Source organism: Papaver somniferum, chromosome 7 (genome assembly GCF_003573695.1).
Source record: "Papaver somniferum cultivar HN1 chromosome 7, ASM357369v1, whole genome shotgun sequence".
Taxonomy (NCBI): domain Eukaryota; kingdom Viridiplantae; phylum Streptophyta; class Magnoliopsida; order Ranunculales; family Papaveraceae; genus Papaver; species Papaver somniferum.
The window spans coordinates 161,836,870-161,858,829 of record NC_039364.1 but is presented as its reverse complement, the minus strand read 5'-3'; the positions used below and the strand labels follow the sequence as shown (position 1 = coordinate 161,858,829).

Sequence of the window (21,960 nt, the reverse complement as noted above, 5' to 3'; positions counted from 1 at the left end):
TGCGTTAACTATACATGCACACTCATAAATGTTTTTGAGAACTAAATTATGTTTTTGAGAACTAAATTTTAGCCGATAATAAGTTAGGTACTAGATAACTGCTGTAGCAGTGAGGGCCGAGCACAAGAACATATTGCACTAAGTTATAGGTTGCCTATTATGCTGTGATTCGTATAAGATTGAAGCCATGCAAAAGTGAAGAACTATTCAAATTGGTTTTTGTCATTTCTTTATAGACATTTTCTCCTCCTGGTAGCAACAGCGTTGGCCACTATCCATATATACTCAACTTCGATCGCTTCAATTATGAATGTTGGTCAATCCATTTTTTGATTTAATCCTTATAGTATGTTTGATTTTGATTAGATGTTTGATTTGAAAAAGTGGGTTTGTAATTTTAACTCTTAACCTGATGAAGAAATGATGATTTAACATTACACGTGTTCAATATATTAATGCAAAAACATTAGCTAGATCAGGTAATGTTAACAGAAAGTGGAGTAAAATGGTCGAAGTTGAAACATTTCTGCACTTGTCACTGGGCTAATCTCGGTTGTGGGTCAGCCTTGTGGGTATGGGCCGGCAAGATAAACCAACTTCGAAAGATCGTCTTCACCACCCGTTTTACTGGTAATGAAGTCTGAATTTTGTCGAGATTTACTCAAGTTAAAATAGAGAATACTATTGTTTCTTATTAATGAAATTGAAGTAGGTTTGCTGCAATACACTCTTTGATATGGGTATTCAAAATTGAAAATTGTTTTTTCTTCTTTTTTTTTGAATGAAGAAGATAGTGAAATTGAATAGTTTTTGCCTGGTAATTTGTTTGAATGATTGTATCTGGAGGAAATTCGTGATCAATTTGATCAATAATGTCACGATTAGTCTTAATTTTGAGAAATTGTGGAATATAAAAAACCAATTTCAAAGTTTTTGTACAAACTTTGTGACTGACAAACTACAATTTACCATCATATAGAAGGCCTCCCTAAAGGTCGGCCAATTAGTAGTAATCACCATACTCGATTAATATCTTCCACAAATATATGTTGATATGTTCTAAGTTGGAACTACTGCTTGATCACAGGGCCAAATGCACTTTCGGCTTTGTGGTGGAAAAAGAAATTATTGGATATGGAATTGTACTAGGATGACATTAACGAAGTCCCACACTTAATTAGTGTTAGTATTAAGTACATTATTAGTACTTGTAACGGAGGACCCAGCTAGCTAAGTTGCTATCCACCAGAGCCCAGCAAAGCACATTTTCTCAAACAAGAGGAATCTATTGATGTAGGTTAAAAATACCATGCATTATCACATACTTGCGGATTAACAAGGCATGTCCACAGTGCCTCTAGTTAAAGTTGCAAGCATACATCCAATCATAAAAACTTATAAGCAGACTCGGACTGTAATAACTATGTGGCATGCATCTAGACCAATCTGGAAAGGGGAACCTTTTGAGGCCCGCGGATGGTCCCATTCTAAATTCCATAGACCATTAACACTTTTGTGACAAGTAGGCGGTTTATATGTATTCGTGAAGAATACTGGTAGATAGAAAGCATTTTCGAAGAATCTAACTGAGTAAATAAAAGCATGAAATGTGGCTTTCTGCCTAAGTGATCAAATAAAAACATGTGTATAGCGCAATCAGAGAATGACCATATACTATTATACTTATATTTCATGCTTCAAGTTCAGGGAGTTTTTTCGGCTACCCAGATCTAAAGAACCCCTAAACTTTGAGGTCTCGGCCTTTCAGTACAACACCACACATTCCAAACCATCTTAAATTGTACATCCACTGCTCCAGACACCCAGGGTTATTGCACAGTTACAAATTTAAAAGCATAATGAAGGGCAAGATTTTTGAAGAAGGTTCTCTGCAAGAGTAACAATAATGGTCAATCAGACGGGACGCAGGATTTGTAACAAGGGGAGGAATTTTATATATATTTGTTACATAGATATCAAAGGCTTCATGTAAACTGGCATGTACTGATTTGTACTAATAAGTACTGCATGCCACTTGCATGATTTTACTTCACTGTTGGTTAGAGAGAAAACAACCATAACATAAACTTAAAGCGAAAACTGCTGGATCATCACGGCAAAACTGCTGGTTATACGTTCGTAGAATCTGTAATAGGGTTCATATTAGTTGGATCAGCATGAGGTCTTTTGGGTAAGAAGTTAAAAATTACATGATGAATTAAGTGCCGAATAAACGAACAACCCCAAGAATACCGCAAAGGGTGTTGCAGATAGCACGAGCATCAAACCATGGCTTACACTACTCTTCACTTCTCTGGAATATTTAATCGAAGCCAATGCAAGCATTGTTAATGGAAATGAATAAGCCCACCACACAATATTGAACCTTTTCATTGATTTCTTGAACAAATTAGGCCTTGAAACCTGCAATATATGTTTGGATAAGTGATCCTTAATTGTTGCTGCTTTGGTACTTTAAATAAAAACATTAAGATAAGTATACTGGTCCTATTTACTAAAATCAGGCGACTTACCAGTGACGCAAAGAGGAAAAGAGAGAGAAAGAAAAGCATCTTAGACATGGCATCGAATGTTCCAGTGATCGAATACCAAGCTAAACTTGCCATGCTAGGTGTCGCGAAGAACAAGAAGTAAACAGGGTTTAACATAACGGGTAATCGATCCTTTCCACCTAATCTTTGATATAACGTAACAAATAAGACAAGATAATGAGCCATTCCTAATGAAAAAATACAAATCGCACTCTCTTTCCATCCCATTTCAGCTGCTACTCGAGCACCAACTAAATTTCCAATAACTGTTAACTGACTAGTCGGATTTGCCACTGCTGATAGAAACCTTTTTCCTTTGGTAAACCACTGTCCATAAATTTTCAAGTCAAGCACTACAACTGGCAATATGAATATCCACCAAAGCGCTGCGAAGTAAATAGTTTTTGGAGCTAAGAATGGTGAAGTTTGAAGTAAGAGAAGCCAAGAAGTCCATGGAGCAAATAAGTAGTTCACTCCTACATGGTGACAGTATTCAGATTTCACCATTTTAAAGTGATAAAAACATTTTAATATGTAGAGAAATGATAGAGATAAAAGTGTGGTTAAAGCCAGACACCAAAGAAGGACAAAAGCTGCTCTAGGAAACGCATGTAATAACCCGTGAAACATCTGTGGATCTTGATCATTTGGCTGATCACCAAATGTTTTCCATAGTAAGGCTTGAGTGCAAAGAGGGAGACTTATTCTAAAATAACCGGCATGGATTCTAGTTAGGATTGAAAACGACGATGAGTAGTGTTTTTTGTTAATGAATGAAAGTTCTTGCTGACAAGGTGCAGCTGTTTGGGTATTAGTGATGATTGAGGAATCGATTACTAGCTCAATCTGGTTATGTGGTTTTCTAATATCGTCCATTTTTGTATGGACTGTGGATTGGTGCCTAAGGGTTTATTTTACATTCTAAGTATTGCATTATGGGTTTATATAGGATAATCAATGCAAGCATGCATGCGTATATAACCGAGTAATGGGATGGACGTCCTTTTCTTAAGGTGCCCTACAGACTCCCTTATGCCTTAATAAGTAAAACAAAGAAATGGAATAATATCAAGATAAAGGTAAGAAAATGTTTTGTTGCATCCCAAATTAAGTGATGTAGTAGTAGCAGGGGAATGGCCAAATTAATGTACGAAAGCAATATTGATATGGTTTCTTACTTAATATGTCACTATGAACCAGATACCACAACAGATGGTGAATTAGTGATTGATGAAAAGAAACAAAAGAGAGGTTATGAATTGTTGTACGTAGCAGTAGTGGAGATGATATCTGCACGAGTCAAGTGGATCAGTCTAGTGTCCAGAAAAGATTCTAACTTTTTGACCTAACTTAAACTCGATCTTTGTTTACAAGTTGGAGCTCCACTAATTCCTGGTTCCGCGACCATAGCTCGTTATTTAGTTTTTCATTGGCTGATGGTTTTTAGCGTATAATTCCGAGACAAGCTTTACATGAAATACGAAGTCGAGAGTCTTATCATGTACTTGGATGTTTAGATACCAGAAAAAGAAACCAATTCTAAAAGAGAAGGTGAAATATTTTGTTTTACAATAAGTTAATACTTTTCGCTAGCGGGTGTCATTATCAAATTTTTTTACCATCCTAACGCATTGGGATACCAGAGACAGAAATGACAAGCAAAACTATATTGCTTCACAAAAGATTAATTTTTTTTGCTTCTAGAAATTACTAGATTTGTGTCCGTGCTACGCACCGGGTATATTTTTTCTTTTAATTTAATGTGTGCGGGGCTTTGCCCTGCCCCGTGGTGATGTATTTTTGATTTGGTGTGCACGGGACTTCGCCTCGTCCCATGAAAATGCATGATTTGGTGTGCGCGGGCCTTTGCCCCGCCCAATGGAGATGTATTTTTGATTTAGTATGGCGAGGCAAATACATGAAATAAGTTGAAAATATGTGAAAATTTTATTTATTTTTTCCTTTTAACTTGGTGTGGCGGGTCTTCGCCTGACCTCGTGGAAATGCATTTTTGATTTGGTGAGCCCTGTGGAGATGTATTTTGATTTGGTGTGGCGAGGCAAATTCATTAAATAGGTGGAGGATATGTGGAAATTTTTTATTTATTTTTTCCTTTTATTTTCGTAGAAAAATATGAAGGTTTTTTTCCCTTTATATATTAATTTGGAAAAAATAGTCCCAATATAACAATTACTCTTTCCAAATTGAAATTGGAAATCCATAAAATTCCAAACGTGGTAAGTTAGGTTTTCCTTTTAAGTTCGTAATTTTAAAATCAATCATATGTTGCCAAGTGTCCTCACCTAAATATTGTCACTTTATGAATTCCAAATTGAATTTGATTTCCTTTTTTTAATCTTTTTCCTATTCTTTTTAAACCAATCGTACTTTACCAAGTGTCCTCACCAAAACGTTCGTTTCACAAAACTCAAAAAAGACCTATTTCAACCAATAGAAAACGAGGATTTCCTCACCGTTCAACGTGGGAATTTTATTTATCTAGGCCTTTAAGTCTTTAAATTTTAGAATTTTATACTGAAACTACTGATTTCTTATTTTTTGATTTTAATTTTAAGTCAAAATGTAACTTATCAATGCGCATCCAAACGTGCCAAAAATTTAACGTCAGTTGTAGGGGCATGTTATTTTGGCCAATTGCTTGTTTGTTTTTATTTGCTGGACATATGGTGTGAAAGACACCTACCCGTGCAGTACATATAGTGGTAAAATCAATGGATGGCAAACAATATAATAAAAGGTTGTTCGCACCAAATTCGTTATCGGTCAAAAAATAATATGGCTGCAAAGAATAAAAGGGTGATGGCAAACAAAAGATGTAGAGAAATGTCAGTGATGATAAATTAAAGAAGAAGAGCCTATCATTTTTGGGGGACTAAAACTTCTCTTGCGTACGGAATTGATCATTACTGGTTTAGGGAAACTTCTCTTAATGGAATTGATTACACAGTGGAAAGTAGTACTGGATTGTAATTGATTTGGGCGTAATTCAGGGACAACAAGTGAGACATGCAAGGCTTTCTTTATCAGTAAGTTTCTAAACTTTTCCTTTTGGAAAAAAAGTAAAAGAAAAGCAGCATCCGCCATGCATAAAATATGCGAGTAGTGGAAGAAATGGATATTTGATGTTTGTGATATCATCTCCACTGAATCAATAAGATATCTTTCATTATTAACATTTGGGAGACGTTCTTTTATTAAGCAGGTGCCCTAGACTCCTGTCCTTGGATGCGGTTCTTCTGTATTTGAGGTGCCATAATTCATTAGTGATTCTTTGGCCTTTTGGCCAGATACTAGTAGTAATCACCATACTAGATTGTCTTCCACAAAAAGATATGTTGATAGTGTTTTAAGTTGGAACTACTGCTTGATGATCACAAGGCCAAACGCCCTTTCGGCTTTGTGGTGGAAATTATTGGAAATGGAATTGCACTAGGATGACATTAACGAATTAAGTCACACACATTAATTAGATATAGTATTAAGTACATTAGATATTATTGAGTACATCGGTACGTACTTCCCACGCACCCAGTGAAGTTACAATCCACCAAAACCTGGCAAAGTACATTTTCTCAAGCGAAGTGATCAATCATCAAACCATACCAATCATTTCTATTCAGCCCACTCTCAATTTCGTTTTTTATCTTCTAGAACTAGAACAAATCCCCCCGTGCGGGACAAGTGGAAATAGACTCCCACTGGTCTGCAAAAAAACATTCCCAAAAGGGCCCTGCTCTACAGCCACCGAGATCGGGTTCCGTGCATAATCCTGACCTCACAAAACTTTGACCTCCTAACCGTGGATTAACAAGAGGGAGACAATTTAAGGTCCGGTCAAAATCGTGGATTAACAAGAGGGAGACAATTTAAGGTCCAGAGGTGATGGCACCGTCGATGCTGATTTGGAAAAAGCGGATCATATATTTGTGTAACTTGTAGATACCAAATATTTATCACGTGGTACAAGATTAAAGTATGAGTAATTTAATATACTAATACCGCGTATACTACGTCTCTTTTTAGGATGCTTAATTATTAAGATATTTCTGCCCACGCGTGGCGCATTATTAAAGGTGAAAGTTAATTGGTACATTGTAATGGAGTACACCGCAACACTACCAAGATTGCTTAATTGTTAAGCAATAGGCTACACTATAGACACGTGGGTGTGTCTGGTTGTCAAAGACGGCTGAGCAGTCTACACAACATTAAATACGAAGGCGCGTGCTCTTCAACCACGTGGGATCGGAATACGTGGCACCCTCTGGCGGGAGTAGGTGAACGGCTAAGGAAAGTACCATATTGACCAATGACCATCATATTTCGACGGAACAAAAGGCAGCAAAGATGTCCCAGACATAGATGGGTCTATAAATACTCAGCCTTATCTCAAGAATGAGGGGGAACTTTCGGGTTGGCTAAAATTAGGAAAATGATTTTTCTCTCACTATATTCATCTCTCTCTTTTACAAAGCTTTATCTTCTCTTTAATGGAGTTCCTCCATCCTTTTGTATCAAGATCAATAATAATTTAGCATCTTTACCCATAGACGTAGGTTAGAATTAACCGAACCACGTAATATCTTGTGTGATGTATTAACTTGGTTGCACTTACTATTATTTACTTACACTATGATGTATGTTCTACTGAGCTATCTGTTTAACAGAGATATCTCTTTATTTATCTTATCTACTTACTCGCCTTTGTATCACAGACATACATTTGTTTTCTTAGTTTCTGTTTTTACGGAGTATCTTTACTTGCTTAGTATATGATCATCTAAAAAATCTCATTTCGTACCTATCTTTATTTCTTAGAATCAGCCCAACTGTGATATCTTTGCTAACTTAGTAATTGATCCATTGAGATGATCTCATTACGTAGGTTACCGAAAAATTAGTAACCACAGTTTGGCGCTGGAAACAGGGATTGAACCTGTGACGTAGTGGTTAATAGCCACACACTTTAACCATCCTTAAGTAAAAAGGTTAGCTTTCTATGTCCTTGTAGCAATATAACTCACGTGACTAAATGTAAATAACCTTAGGGGAACAATGCACATCCTCCGCCAGAATTGACATTGAACGATGAGGCAAGTCATGAATACGCATACGTCAATCTCGGATCTCTGGGGCGAAGGGCTTATTGAAAGGGGCATAAGAAAAGATAAGATATGCACGAAATAAATACCCTCGTTTAAGTAAAGCGATCTTCGGGTTGAACATGGGACAGTATCTCCCATAGGGCCCACACCACCAAGGTACCTTCTGGACAAAGCTATCTTGGTAGGATGATGAATGGTCCGGAAGGATATGACATACCCAAGTATTGAGAAACAATTTATGCGAAACACACCACGTTGTGCATGTAAATGTTCTAAAAAACCGCTACTGCGCATATTACCAAAGGGATAATTTTTCACTGTTTAAAGTGAAAACTCGGTTACCCATTAACAAAGGGTGAAAAATACCAAACAACGAATTTTATTTACGCATGTACAGAAGTAAGGCAAAAAGTGTTAGAGCATTGCTCGATCGAACTCGCAAGCATTGCTATATCAAGCTTGTTTGTCAAGTTTAGTTGATCAAAACTATATACTTGATTTCTAGTCTACTTATAGCTATGTCTCGGATTAGGACAGAATGTGTAGTTGATCTATAGACTTCATGGCGTTCACCAATTGAAGAAGAATATCTACTGAGGAGCTTGGAGGAACTTCATCAAAAAAAGGTATGTGGAGTCTAAAACTTGTCTATCACTCAGAAGTCTATTCTATTTTATCTTCTAATGAGACTAAGTCGTATAGCTATATATACTTTTGTTAGATCATAGCTCGGTCGACCTCGCATGCGTTGTTATCTCAAGCATGTTTGTCAATGTTAGTGATCAAAACTATGAGTCTTGATTTCTAGTCTACATAGCTAAGTCTCAGACTAGGATAGAAAAGTGTAGTTGAGCTCAAGGACTTCATGACGATTCATCGTACAACGACGAAGATCTACTCAAGGAACCGTGGAACTTCATCAACAAAAAGGTATGTGGAGACTTGAACTTATCTATCACTCAAAAGTCTATCTCTTTTATATCCTACTTCTTATGAGACAAAAGTCGTATGCTATATAGACTGGATCATACACATTTGATATTTCGAGCCGAGTATATCTCGCCTATCTATATCTCGAAATCATGTGTCGGTAAAGCGTTTCGCTTTGATCGGGTTTATCTTCACCTAATGATGAAAGTCATAATGTTTCAATCACTTTGAAAATCGCTTTGACGAGAAATAGTGTAACAACTATATAACGTCCTATAAGAATGTTTCAATGGTAGGAATGAGAGTTTAGGTCTATATAACCAATGATGGATATAAGCATTGTGTGGAAACACATATGTCCATAAGTCTTATTCCTTAATCTGAAGTTTGCGAACTTTGTTGATTGAGAGAAACTGGAGGAATTGGCTTTGCCAAGTCCGCGAACTCAGTTTGCGAACTCAGTCCGCGAACTGACGGAAGTTCTCTTGCCGAGAATTTCTGTTGGGATTTTCCAAAAACTCGCTTGCGTGTTTAGTCCGCGAACTCAGTCCGCGAACCTAGTCCGCGAACTGGCGGAAGTCTCCTTGCCGAGATTTTCTGCTGAGTTTGGAAAACTCTGCCGGTTGTCTTAAGTCCGCGAACTTGTTTGCGTACTTGAGTGGGTTATGATCTAAAGATGTGCTCTGAACATGAAACTTAAATTACTAAGGAATGCAGTATGCAAACCGTGTCTATAAAGTTCATGAGCCGATTCAATCGAATCGAATCATCTTTGTTTCAATTGTGTCTTGTGTAGTTACATAAGATCTCATAGCAATTGATCAACTCTCTAACTAGTTCATTTGAGTCAATTGAACTAGTTATGGTGAAGAAGAACAAGGTTAATATGAAATGCACATATGGTTGACCTTTTGGGTTACTATGTTGAACCAACATACACGTACACGTTTGGGCACGGTTTTCACAAACCCAGTAAACGTATATCTCAAGTATGTGTGACAAGCTAAGTTTTCGATCTAACGGTTGTGAAATGTTAGCTTGAATCTAAATCAGGTTTTCATCTAATAGTGAATATTGATTGCTTTGTAACTAAGGCAAAACCCTGATTTGAAGACTATATATAGGAGACATCTAGCATTGGGCAAAACTAATCCCCACACGTCTGTGTGATACTAGTGCGCTCGCTAGAGTCGATTCTCCTCTAACCTTTGGTTTTCTTCTCTAAAACCAGGTTAGCGACTTAAAGACTTCATTGGGATTGAGAAGCCAGACCGATACTACTTTTATCGTAGTTGTGTGATCAGATCTTGCATCTTCTATCGTACGAGTACAATCTTTGATTGGCTTGAGATCGTGAGAGTTCTCTGATAGGCAAGATAAAGAAGTCACAAACATCTTCGTCTCACTGTTTGTGATTCCTCGACGTTCTCTTATGTATTCAAGTAAGACTGTTGAGAGGTGATTGATTAATCTAGGTTGTTCTTCGGGAATATAAGACCGGATTATCAATTGGTTCTTGTTCACCTAGATTTCATATCTTTAGACGGAATAAAAACCTAGGATTTTTCTGTGGGAGACAGATTTATCCTTTGATAGACTTTTCTGTGTGAGACACATTTGTTTATTATCAAGTCTGCAATTTTAGGTTGCAGCAACTCTTGGTTGTGGGTGAGATCGGCTAAGGGAATCAAGTGCGCAGTATCCTTCTGGGATCAGAGGCATAGGAGTACATCTGTACCTTGAATTAGTGGGAGACTGATTGAGGTTCAACTATAGTCCAGTCCGAAGTTAGCTTGGAGTAGGCTAGTGTCTGTAGCGGCTTAATACAGTGTGTATTCAATCTGGACTAGTTCCGGGTTTTTCTGCATTTGCGGTTTCCTCGTTAACAAAATTTCTGGTGTCTGTGTTATTTCATTTTCCGCATTATATTGTTTATCTTTATAATTGAAATGATACAGGTTGTGCGTTAAAGGTAAATCGATTGGATATCCGACCTTGTGGTTATCGATTTCATTGATTAATACTTGGACATTGGTCTTTGGTACCGTCCAAGTTATTCCTTGTATTTGATAAAGACTCGCTATTGTTTTTAGCTTGAGTAAAAATCAAATCAAGAGAGAGATATTAACTCCTTGAGATACTTTTATCTAGATTGAGTCTGACTATCTAGTTGATTCTCTAGCAAAGTATTTCGGACTTAGTCCATACAGATTGCTGAGCGAAATATTGGGTGGTGTTGTTAGACCCCCGCTTTTTCAATTGGTATCAGAGCAGGAAAACAAGTTAAATACCTCATCAGTCTGTGTTTGTAGCGATCTGACTCTATGGACGGAAGTGTTATATCTGTAAACGTACCACCAGTCTTCGATGGCTCAAACTATCTATGTTGGAAAGTTGATATGCGAATGTTTCTTCAGTCGCGTGACTTCCAATCATGGATCTATGTTGTGAATGGCTATGAAACTCCCGTTGTTTTGGAAAGAGATGTATTTGTACCTAAAGAATTTCGTATATATAATGTTACCGAGTTAATTGTTGCAAAGAAAAACTCCGACAGGATGAACGCCATCCTGCATGTTATTACCCCAAATCTTCGACATCATGTGCCCTTGTGCACGACATCTAAAGAAGCTTGGGACACTTTGGAAAGCGCATTTGAAGGTAACCCCAGTAAAAAGGAAGTTAGGCTTCAAAACTTTAATTCCGAATGGGAAGACCTTTATATGGCAGAAGAAGAATCGTTTGGCAATTTTTATCACAAACTGTCTGAAATTGTTAATGCATCATGTGCATTGGGTAAGACCATTCCTGAAAAGAAAATTGTGATGAAAATCCTCCGATCGCTGCCATCCAGATACGAGTCCAAAAAACATGTCATCGTTGAGGGAAATAACCTTAATACTTTTTCGCGAAACACACTTGTCGGAAAACTTAGAATTTTCGATCGCGAATACATGTCAAGAGATGACCATCAATTGTCTAGCAATCACGCCACTTATCCTGATTGTAAGACCTGTCGTCCTAAATTGACGAACGAGAAAAGTGAGAATTGCTTTATTTCTACGTTGTCTCTGTTTATACAGAAACTTAAGAAAATACTCAGACGTAGTAAAAGAAAGTCTCAAAAAGAAACTCCGTTAGTCAATGTAAAGGATAAGAATATCCAGAAAATACATACTAATGAAACTGATCTCACGTGCTATAAAAGTTTTCAGGTCACTTCGAAAGATCCAGAAACGGAGGTAAGAGAGATAACTAAAGCATGGATGAATACTCTTGATTATTGTCCTGAGAAAATCTATGATTGCTCTCACAGTCTTTTTGCTGAAAATCATTCTCATAATTCCTTCATGACATGTCCGTCTGTGTCTCATGAGTGGGGTCAGCAAACCTCTCCTGATTTTGTGTTGAACACCAGAAGTTTCTCGGAGAAGGCTCTACCAAATCTCTCTGTTCATTTGAGTTCATCTCAGGATCATCTTAGCACGATAAATCAAAAACAGTCCTGCCCGGCTAACCATTGTATGCAGAAAAAGAAAAGGAAATCTACCTTTCATCAAAAGGTGTTTTCAAAAACGATGCAGGATTTGCAAAGATCTGCAGTCAAGTTTTTTAAAACTGTGATTACAATGGATAGTAAAGTTCTTCATAACTCTCCTTTTCAAATGGATAAGCAGAAACCTAGTAGAATGGGTGGTTTCTCTCTTTGCAAAGACTATCCCAGTCCAATCTTGGATTGGAGGCCTTATGCTCAGTAATCTTGTTGAAAAATGATTCTTGTATTTTCTTCCTCTTATACAAGAATCATGATATACAAGAGGACTGTAATATAATCTTGTTATTTTCTGTTTGTGCTTTTACCAGGTCTTGTTCGTGAACGGCTTCATCTTTTTGGATAACCAACTTCTGTTAGGGTTTGGTAAAAAGGGTGTTTCTGGGAATTCTACACCTGTATTCCTTTTTAAAAGCTCTACCTCTTCAGCACTCTCATTTCATCTTCATTATCATGTCCTCCTCTAGTCTTTCAAGTAAAGAAAGTGATGTATGGACAATTCTATTTCCTTCAAAGAAGATTCGTTTCGATTCTTCTGACAATGAGACGTGCTATGACAAACATGTTTCTTCTTCTGATGAGAACCCTACTGTCTCTCAGTTTGATAAGATCTATTTAACCATGAATCTCGTCTTGGAACAAGTTCGTGCTCTGAAAAATGAACTTGAAGTTTCTTCCAAAAGACTTGAGGAGAAAATGGATAGTCTTGAATCCAGGATTGACCTAATCGAAGATGAGCTTGAAGAATATAGAGAATACGAGAAGATTATTCAAGGTAAGTGAAATGATTGTTAAGAGGTATAGATACCTAGTAAGTCTTCTTTTGGATTAGTTGGAAGAATAACTAGCGTTTTCAATAGCGAAGATTGTGACTACACATAGCTATTTTGTTTTCATCTTCTTATGTTTATTTTTTAGGTTTATTGGTTTTAAATTCAAAAAATATTTGGAGGATGATGTTATTGCAGTATTAATCTTTATGATTTTGTGATATTGCAATATTTTTATGGGATATGTATTGTTTGCGTCCGTGAACTTGAAGGTCCCATATGTTGTCAAAAGTAAATTCGTTCATGAATTGGTATTCGAATTGATGAAAGAACGAATGGACTTTTGACAAATACAAAAGTTATGCCTATGCAGTCATTTATTTGATGGAAAATAGGATAAAATCTTTTGTGTGACAAGGATAAACTCTATTACGTCATTATGCATATAGTGATGGAAAGATAAAATAGATCCTTGTATGTATTCTACGGTATTGATCTTCATTGATCCATTCTTTTTGTATTACCGTGAAGGCTCCATTGTGTGTCTTATGTTGAGCACGATACAACTAAGTCGATTATTCTTATTGACTTTCTTGGTTGTTCCATAAGATGCTATATGTTGAGCATTATGAACTAAATTAATCATCTTGGTTGGTTATTTAGTTATTTGCTCCGAAAGTCTTCTTTTGTCGAGCAAAACTTTCGACAATTAAATTGATTACCTTCATGATTAGTTTGGTTGTTTGTATTCCAATTAGATTAATTATGGGTTCTCTTGTAATTAGTCTAGTTGAGTTTTCATATATTCCACAAGTTCTTGTGTTGAGTATATGAACGGCTATACTAACTATGTTCTATTGGTTGATGTAGTCGTATATTCCGTAAGGTTTTCCTTATGTTGAGTATGTGAACGATTAAGTTAGTCATCTCCATATGATTACCTTAGTCGTATCTCCGTAAGTTTACTTATGTTGAGCACAATCAATTAAATTGATCACTTTTGTGGTTTGATTTAGTTGTGCATTCCAATTAAATTAATCATGGGTTTACTTGTGATTAATTTGATTGAGTTTTGGATATAGAAAATCATTTTCCTATTGTTTTTGGTGTCCAATTAAAAATCCTTCTTTTCTTTCGAAATTAAGGTCGCTCTTGTTGTTCTCTCGGGAATGACATCAAATGGGGGAGAGTTCTTTTGAACTTGTGCTTAATGGTAATATCTTGTGGGGTGTGCGGCTGTGGAATTTTATAGGGGTTATCTTGTATCTTAAAACTCCTTGATGAATGCATTTAGCTTCGGCTTTATGATTGCATCTAAATTAAGTTGGTATGTATTTCTTCTTTTAGTCTATGAAACGTCTCTTCTCGGAAATTTCATTCCTTTGCCAATTTTATTGACAAAAAGGGGGAGAATTAATGTGTAGTTGTACTACATATACATATGGTTTTCGGATCATTGTGTAAGGGGGAGTGGTTTCCATATGAGATGGAGTATTGACTAAGGGGGAGTGATACATATCACCGTAGTATTATTGTTAAAGTCGTGATGCAATTGGACTTTGATGTTACATAATAATACTATGTCACTGTATAATAATGATTGAGAATCTCGATTTCTCTCATTGTTATAGCTATGGATCTTCAACAACGGTGATGCTAAACTTACAACCTTTGGGATCATTGGAGTACTTAGAAGGACGAAGATTTCAGGGAATGTTGAAGATTAGACTATGGAATAGGAGCCACTAAAGTTTATTTTTTTTGTACTCCATATGTATTAATAGTTTTGTCACTAAAATTGACAAAGGGGGAGATATTTAGAGCATAGCTCGGTCGACCTCGCATGCATTGCTATTTCAAGCATGTTTGTCAATGTTAGTGATCAAAACTATGAGTCTTGATTTCTAGTCTACATAACTAAGTCTCGGAGTAGGATAGAAAAGTGTAGTTGAGCTCAAGGACTTCATGGCGATTCATCATACACCGACGAAGACCTACTCAAGGAACCGTGGAACTTCATCAACAAAAAAGTATCTGGAGACTTGAACTTATCTATCACTCAAAAGTCTATCTCTTCTATCTCCTACTTCTTATGAGACAAAAGTCGTATGCTATATAGACTGGATCATACACATTTGATATTTCGAGCCGAGTATATATCGCCTATCTATATCTCGAAATCATGTGTTGGTAAAGTGTTTTTCTTTGATCGGGTTTATCTTCACCTAATGACGAAAGTCATAATGTTTTAATCACTTTGAAAATCGCTTTGACGAGAAATAGTGTAACAACTATATAACGTCCTATAAGAATGTTTCAATGGTTGGAATGAGAGTTTAGGTCTATATAACCAATGATGTGTTGTAGTCTTGAAAGTGGTAGTAAGAGTTCGTTGCTCGGACTTGTAAAGATTTAAAAATAAAAATATATACACAATATTTGTCACAATGGGCGAGAGGTACTGGGACTAATGATTCGGCCAATCTTCATAAATAGGGCTCAATGATTTATTATCGACAATAATCGCTCAAAACATAAATTATATGGACTCTTATTTTTCCAAAGTAGATTTTCAAAACATTGATTTTAAGTCCTAAGCATGATGTATCAAAACACCTAAGCCAAGCATACATCATCAAATTAAATAACAACCAATTAATTCAAATCATATTTAAATTTTAAATTAATGCAAAAGTCATAAAAAAGAATTAAATGAAATTACCCCAAGTATGAAGTTTGGCCTCCTCCGTCGTCCCAGTGTTGGGTTTTAGCTCATCATAGTAAAAATGCTCTCAAAATAATTATTTATTGCTCAAAAAGTGGTTTACAAATGATGAAAAGGTATAAAACAATTGAACAGAAAAATCGCAACAGAAATAACTGTTGCAAAGGCGCTGTTCAGCTGTTACAAGAAGAACGATAAATGATACCTGCTGTTGTACGACGAACTACGACCCACGAGTGTGCGTCTTATACACTGTTGATAAACGACTGCTGCTGCGAATCCGTTCTTCGTGTTCTTCATCTTCATCAATGGCAGCAGCAGCAGCAGAGAGAAATCATGGTTCTCGATTCTGCAGCGTTCCTTCTCTCCTCCCAACTCTCGACAGCCTTCTACTCTACCCCAGAAGTCTTTTTATACTCAACAGGTAGACGAAATCCTTTGCAATAACTCCCAAAAATCTTCCATTACTCGGACAGTTCATAAAATATTTTTTTTTCCTTTTTTATTTCGATTACGTATCTGCAGCTGTTAATTTCATGGAAACTCACCTTAATTGTCTTCTACACAGTCCAAAAGTGTGTTAGAGTCCTCCATGCATCATCAGAACACGTTCGAATTCCTCCAAAAATTCTCTCAAACCCGTGACAGACATGAACTGCCCTGTTCCCAACTCGTGAATTTCCTAGACGATTCTAGCCAAATTCGATCGGACCCGACACCCAAAATATCTTCCTTAGGCTTAATCACATCTTCCTGCCAAGTCTCAGCCATTTAATCTCCCTATAACACGTTAAAAAATTCGATCAAACTTCTGCCAGTTCTCATACACGTTTTCCCGCCAAAATTCAGTTTTTGAAATGAAGAAGATGGTGTCCCCCTATCCAAACTGGGGGTGCGAATAGCAATTGGGGTGGAAATAGTAATTTTTCTGGATTCCTCCGGCACATTTCTGGGACGCTTCCGGTGCATTTCGAGGGTGCCTTTAGTACTCTATCCTCGGGTGTAAAACACCACTTTTTGAGCCAATATCGCCGCAAGAGCTTATTTCTCTAAGAATTCCTACAAAGACATAAAAGAACACAATAAATACAAAATTGAGCACTAACAATACATACAATAGAGACATATTAGACACATAAATGCGTCTATCATGATGGATATAAGCATTGTGTGGAAACACATATGTCCATAAGTCTTATTCCTTAATCCGAAGTTTGCGAACTTTGTTGATTGAGAGAAACCGGAGGAATTGGCTTTGCCAAGTCCGCGAACTCAGTTTGCGAACTCAGTCCTCGAACTGGCGGAAGTTCTCTTGCCGAGAATTTCTGTTGGGATTTTCCAAATACTCGTTTGCGTGTTTAGTCCGCGAACTCAGTCCGTGAACCTAGTCCGCGAACTGGCGGAAGTCTCCTTGCCAAGATTTTCTGCTGAGTTTGGAAAACTCTGCCGGTTGTCTTAAGTCCGCGAACTTGTTTGCGTACTTGAGTGGGTTATGATCTAAAGATGTGCTCTGAACATGAAACTTAAATTACTAAGGAATGCAGTATGCAAACTGTGGCTATAAAGTTCATGGGCCGATTCAATCGAATCGAATCATCTTTGTTTCAATTGTGTCTTGTGTAGTTACATAAGATCTCATAGCAATTGAACAACTCTCTAACTAGTTCATTTGAGTCAATTGAACTAGTTTTGGTGAAGAATAACAAGGTTAATATGAAATGCACATATGGTTGACCTTTTGGGTTACTATGTTGAACCAACATACACGTACACGTTTGGGCACGGTTTTCACAAACCCAGTAAACGTATATCTCAAGTATGTGTGACAAGCTAAGTTTTCGATCTAACGGTTGTGAAATATTAGCTTGAATCTAAATCAGGTTTTCATCTAATAGTGAATATTGATTGCTTTGTAACTAAGGAAAAACCCTGATTTGAAGACTATATATAGGAGACATCTAGCATTGGGCAAAACTAATCCCCACACGTCTGTGTGATACTAGTGCGCTCGCTAGAGTCGATTCTCCTCTAACCTTTGGTTTTCTTCTCTAAAACCAGGTTAGCGACTTAAAGACTTCATTGGGATTGTGAAGCCAGACCGATACTACTTTTATCGTAGTTGTGTGATCAGATCTTGCATCTTCTATCGTACAAGTACAATCTTTGATTGGCTTGAGATCGTGAACGTTCTCTGATAGGGAAGATAAAGAAGTCACAAACATTTTCGTCTCACTGTTTGTGATTCCTCGACGTCCTCTTGTGTATTCAAGTAAGATTGTTGAGAGGTGATTGATTAATCTAGGTTGTTCTTCGGGAATATAAGACCGGATTATCAATTGGTTCCTGTTCATCTTGATTTCATATCTTAAGATGGAACAAAAACCTAAGGTTTTTCTGTGGGAGACAGATTTATCCTTTGATAGACTTTTCTGTGTGAGACAGATTTTTTTATTATCAAGTCTGCGATTTTGGGTTGCAGCAACTCTTGGTTGTGGGTGAGATCAGCTAAGGGAATCAAGTGCGCAGTGTCCTGCTGGGATCATAGGCGTAGGAGTATATTTGTACCTTGAATTAGTGGGAGACGGATTTGGGTTCCACTATAGTCCAGTCCGAAGTTTGCTTAGAGTAGGCTAGTGTCTGTAGCGGCTTAATACATTGTGTATTCAATCTGGACTAGGTCCCGGGGTTTTTCTGCATTTGTGGTTTAACAAAATTTCTGGTGTCTGTGTTATTTCATTTTGCGCATTATATTGTTTATCTTTATAATTGAAATAATACAGGTTGTGCGTGAATGGTTAATCGATTGGAGATCCGACCTTGTGGTTGTCGATTTCATTGATTAACACTTGGAAATTGGTCTTTGGTACCGTCCAAGTTATTCCTTGTATTTGATAAAGACTCGCCATTTTTTTTAGCTTGAGTAAAAATCAAATCAAAAGAGAGATATTAACTCCTTGAAATACTTTTATCTAGGTTGAGTCTGACTGTCTAGTTGATTCTCTAGCAAAATATTTCGGAGTTAGTCCATACAGATTGCTGAGCGAAATATTGGGTGGTGTTGTTAGACCTCCGCCTTTTCAACTTTTGCATTATACACATTTGATATTTCGAGCTGAGTTTATCTCGCTTATCTATTTCTCAAAATATGTGTTGGAAGCTTTTTGCTTTAGCTATGTTCATCATATTCTTGACGACTTTAGTTGGAAACAATCTATTTGTTGGAAACTAAATATTAAGTCAAAAGATGGCCGTGTGAAAATTACCTTGAACATCTTATATGTTTTGTGTGAGACAGTCATTTGATGATAGCTCAGGAAGTTTCGTATTGATCATTCGATCACTTGAAAAGTACTTGAATCTAATGATATGTGTGAGACTACCATTGTCGTCTTCCAAGGATGTTTCAATGATTGAAATGAGAGTTTAGAACAATTACCCATGTCTGGGTACAACACGGTATGCATATCTAGTTTGTGAACTGTATTGTGATGATTCAGGTCAAGAACTCTTGTTTGCGTAATCAGTATGATAACGGATTTACCTTATAAGGTCCGGAACTCTTTTTTACATACCTAGTATGAGAACGGGTTTACCTGAGTTAGGTCCGGGACAGTTGTTCACGAACCGGGTTTGCGAACGGCTTGACTAGGCCAAGCTCCGGAGCTGCTGTTTGCGTACCTAGTTTGTGAACACAGTGGTGAAGTTCTAAAATCGATTATGTATGATTCTCATACTCATGAACTAAAACATTTATGATGTAAGGAATGCAATCTTTTCAAACCGTAGATTAATGTTCATGAATTGATTCTTGTATAAGTATTTTATACGATTACGAATCAAACTGATTTCGATTCAATTTGTTCATATATATTTCTATGAGATAGTGAACAATTGAATGATTCTATTTGAAACATAATTAGATTCATTTGATTATCTTTAATGATTGATTGATCTTCATATTTGATCTAGAAGTGTTAGATCAATACGCCTAAGACAAAAGTGTTCATATGGCTAACTTCGGTTAACTTTTATTGAGCCACATCTAAATATAAGTATATTTCATTATATAACTTCAATATACACGTTTAGGTACGGTAACCCATATCTAAATATAAGTATATTTTATTTGTGTGTAATAAGTTAAGACCATCTAACGGTGGAGATTGATTGCTTTATTTCTAAGCAGACTTAGCTTGAATCTTAAATCAGGAGTTCATCTAGCGGTGAATATTGAATGCTTTGTTACTAAGCTATCTTAGCTTTGATTTTAAGCAACCCTGATTTGAAATACTATATAAGGGAGAAGTCTAGCAACTGGAAAACCTAATCCCGACACTTCCATGTGTCCTAGTTGCAAACTAGAGTCAATTATCCTTTAACCTAGGTTTCCCAAAACCATTATTAGGTTACCGACTTGAAGACTTCATTTGGGATTCTTGAAGCCAGATCTAACTATTTTCTCTGTAATTGAGTATTTTGATCTTACTTGTTCTATTGTTTTGAGTTTTATCTTCTCTAAGATTTACTCGAGATTTATCTCCGATAGGTAAGATATAAAAAGTAATCACAACATCTCTTCGTCTTAGACTCTTGTGATTCCACAATAACTTCTTTTGTTAATCAGTTAGGTTATTGTGAGGTGACTAATATTTCTAGGCTGCTATTTGGGAGTATAAGACTGTATTATTAGTTGGCTCTTTTTCACCTTGATCTTTGTATCAAAAGACGGAACAAACATAATAAAGGATAGACATATATGTGGGATACAGATTTGTTTATAAGTCATCGACTTTGGGTCGTAGCAACTCTTAGTTGTGGCTGAGATCAGCTAAGGGAATCAAGTGCGCAGAATCCGGCGTGGTCTAGAGGCGTAAGGAACGCGACTGTACCTTAATCGGTGTGAGACTTGGTTAAGGCTCACCTACATTCCAGTTCGAAGTTAACTTGTAGTAGGCTAGAGTCTTTAGCGGCTTAATACGGTGTGGTGTTCAAATATGGACTAGGTCCCGGGATTTTTCTGCATTTGCGGTTTCCTCGTTAACAAAATTTATGGTGTCTGTGTTATTTCTTTTCCGCATTATATTTGTTTATATAATTGAAATATCATAGGTTGTGCGTAGTTCAATCAGTTGATATATATCCGACCTTGATTGTTGGATAGAACTTGATTGACACTTAGGCATTTGTCTTTGGTACTGTCCAAGTTATGCTCATATCAATCAGTCTCACAGATTCCTATCTAGTTGATTTACTGATTGTATTGAGAAAGAGATAAAACTCTTTGATATATTTCTTTATTGAGTCTCACTTTTAAGTTGGTGCTCTCAGAAATTATATTGGAGTTTAGTCCGTACATATTGGCGAACGAAATATTGGGTGTGTTTGTTATACCCCACATTTTCAAAAAGCTTAACCAAAGAGAAAGGTTCCAAAAAGTATTCTTACATTACAAAGGATATGAAGTTACAATAGCGGAGGTACACCAAGAGACATCTCCGAATTAGCCAAAAAAAAACAAACTAAAAGGTAAAAAGTATACGCCTAAACAATGAGTGGAAACTCAAGTACATGCTAGGTGAGGGTACCATCTGGCCTTCGTTATATCTTGATCGGGTGATGACTGGTCCAAAAAGTAGCATAAATACCTAAGCAGTGAGTGAAGGCTCCACTTTAAATAACAGAAAGTGAAAACCACAATCCCAGACTCAGCTGTCATTAACGAAGGTGTGGCCCGGATCAACCCAGATACCACGCTCAATACGAACACAAAGTTCATACCATTGGTATGCAGCTCAAGGATCACATGCTGCAAACTCGTATCTAAAACAAAATAAGTACTCACGTCTCTGTTTAAATTGCATTTTCTCGTCTAGGTCATTTTTTATCCATCATATTTGGTCATTCATATAAATCATGAAAGGATCCCCTGCTGGTAGATGCACACACTTGAGATGCTAAAATTAATACAGGAAATGGCACGCACGTATAAAATATACGTCCTCCTGAGCTTAAACAAGTTGCATCAAATGACTACTTAATACATCTTGATAACTATCTTGATCTCGGGTCCCTCGACTGATTCATACCTTTGTACTAGATTAAATGCCTCATTTATCTAGTAAATAGCTCTGATTATAACGTGCTTATGTATGATCTTTATATTTAACGCGTGCGTATTTTGTGTGAAAACATTAGCAGCAAAATTTTGTACTTCAATAATACTTCGAAATAGGTAATCATACGCCTACGCTTCAATACTTCGATACTTCTGGTTCAACTCACAAGTGTTGTTGTATCAAGTTTG

The 21,960-nt window shown here is 36.7% G+C and overlaps 1 protein-coding gene across 1 annotated transcript; it reads right to left on the bottom strand.

Annotated features, from left to right (window-relative positions):
* Positions 1–1,931: 1,931 nt before the first annotated feature.
* LOC113293131 (S-type anion channel SLAH1-like) lies at positions 1,932–3,478 on the bottom strand. Its single transcript, XM_026541880.1, has 2 exons — positions 2,535–3,478; positions 1,932–2,424 (listed from the first exon to the last, which is right to left on the bottom strand). Exons 1-2 carry the CDS (start codon positions 3,426–3,428, stop codon positions 2,200–2,202), a joined length of 1,119 nt encoding a protein of 372 aa, XP_026397665.1. The 5' UTR covers positions 3,429–3,478; the 3' UTR covers positions 1,932–2,199.
* Positions 3,479–21,960: the final 18,482 nt, after the last annotated feature.

Coding starts and splice junctions, on each gene's coding strand:
- LOC113293131 (XM_026541880.1), bottom strand. CDS start 3,428: ATGGACGATATTAGAAAACCACATAACCAGATTGAGCTAGTAATCGAT. Junction 2,425..2,534: donor TTTTCCTCTTTGCGTCACTG/GTAAGTCGCCTG, acceptor CATATATTGCAG/GTTTCAAGGCCTAATTTGTT.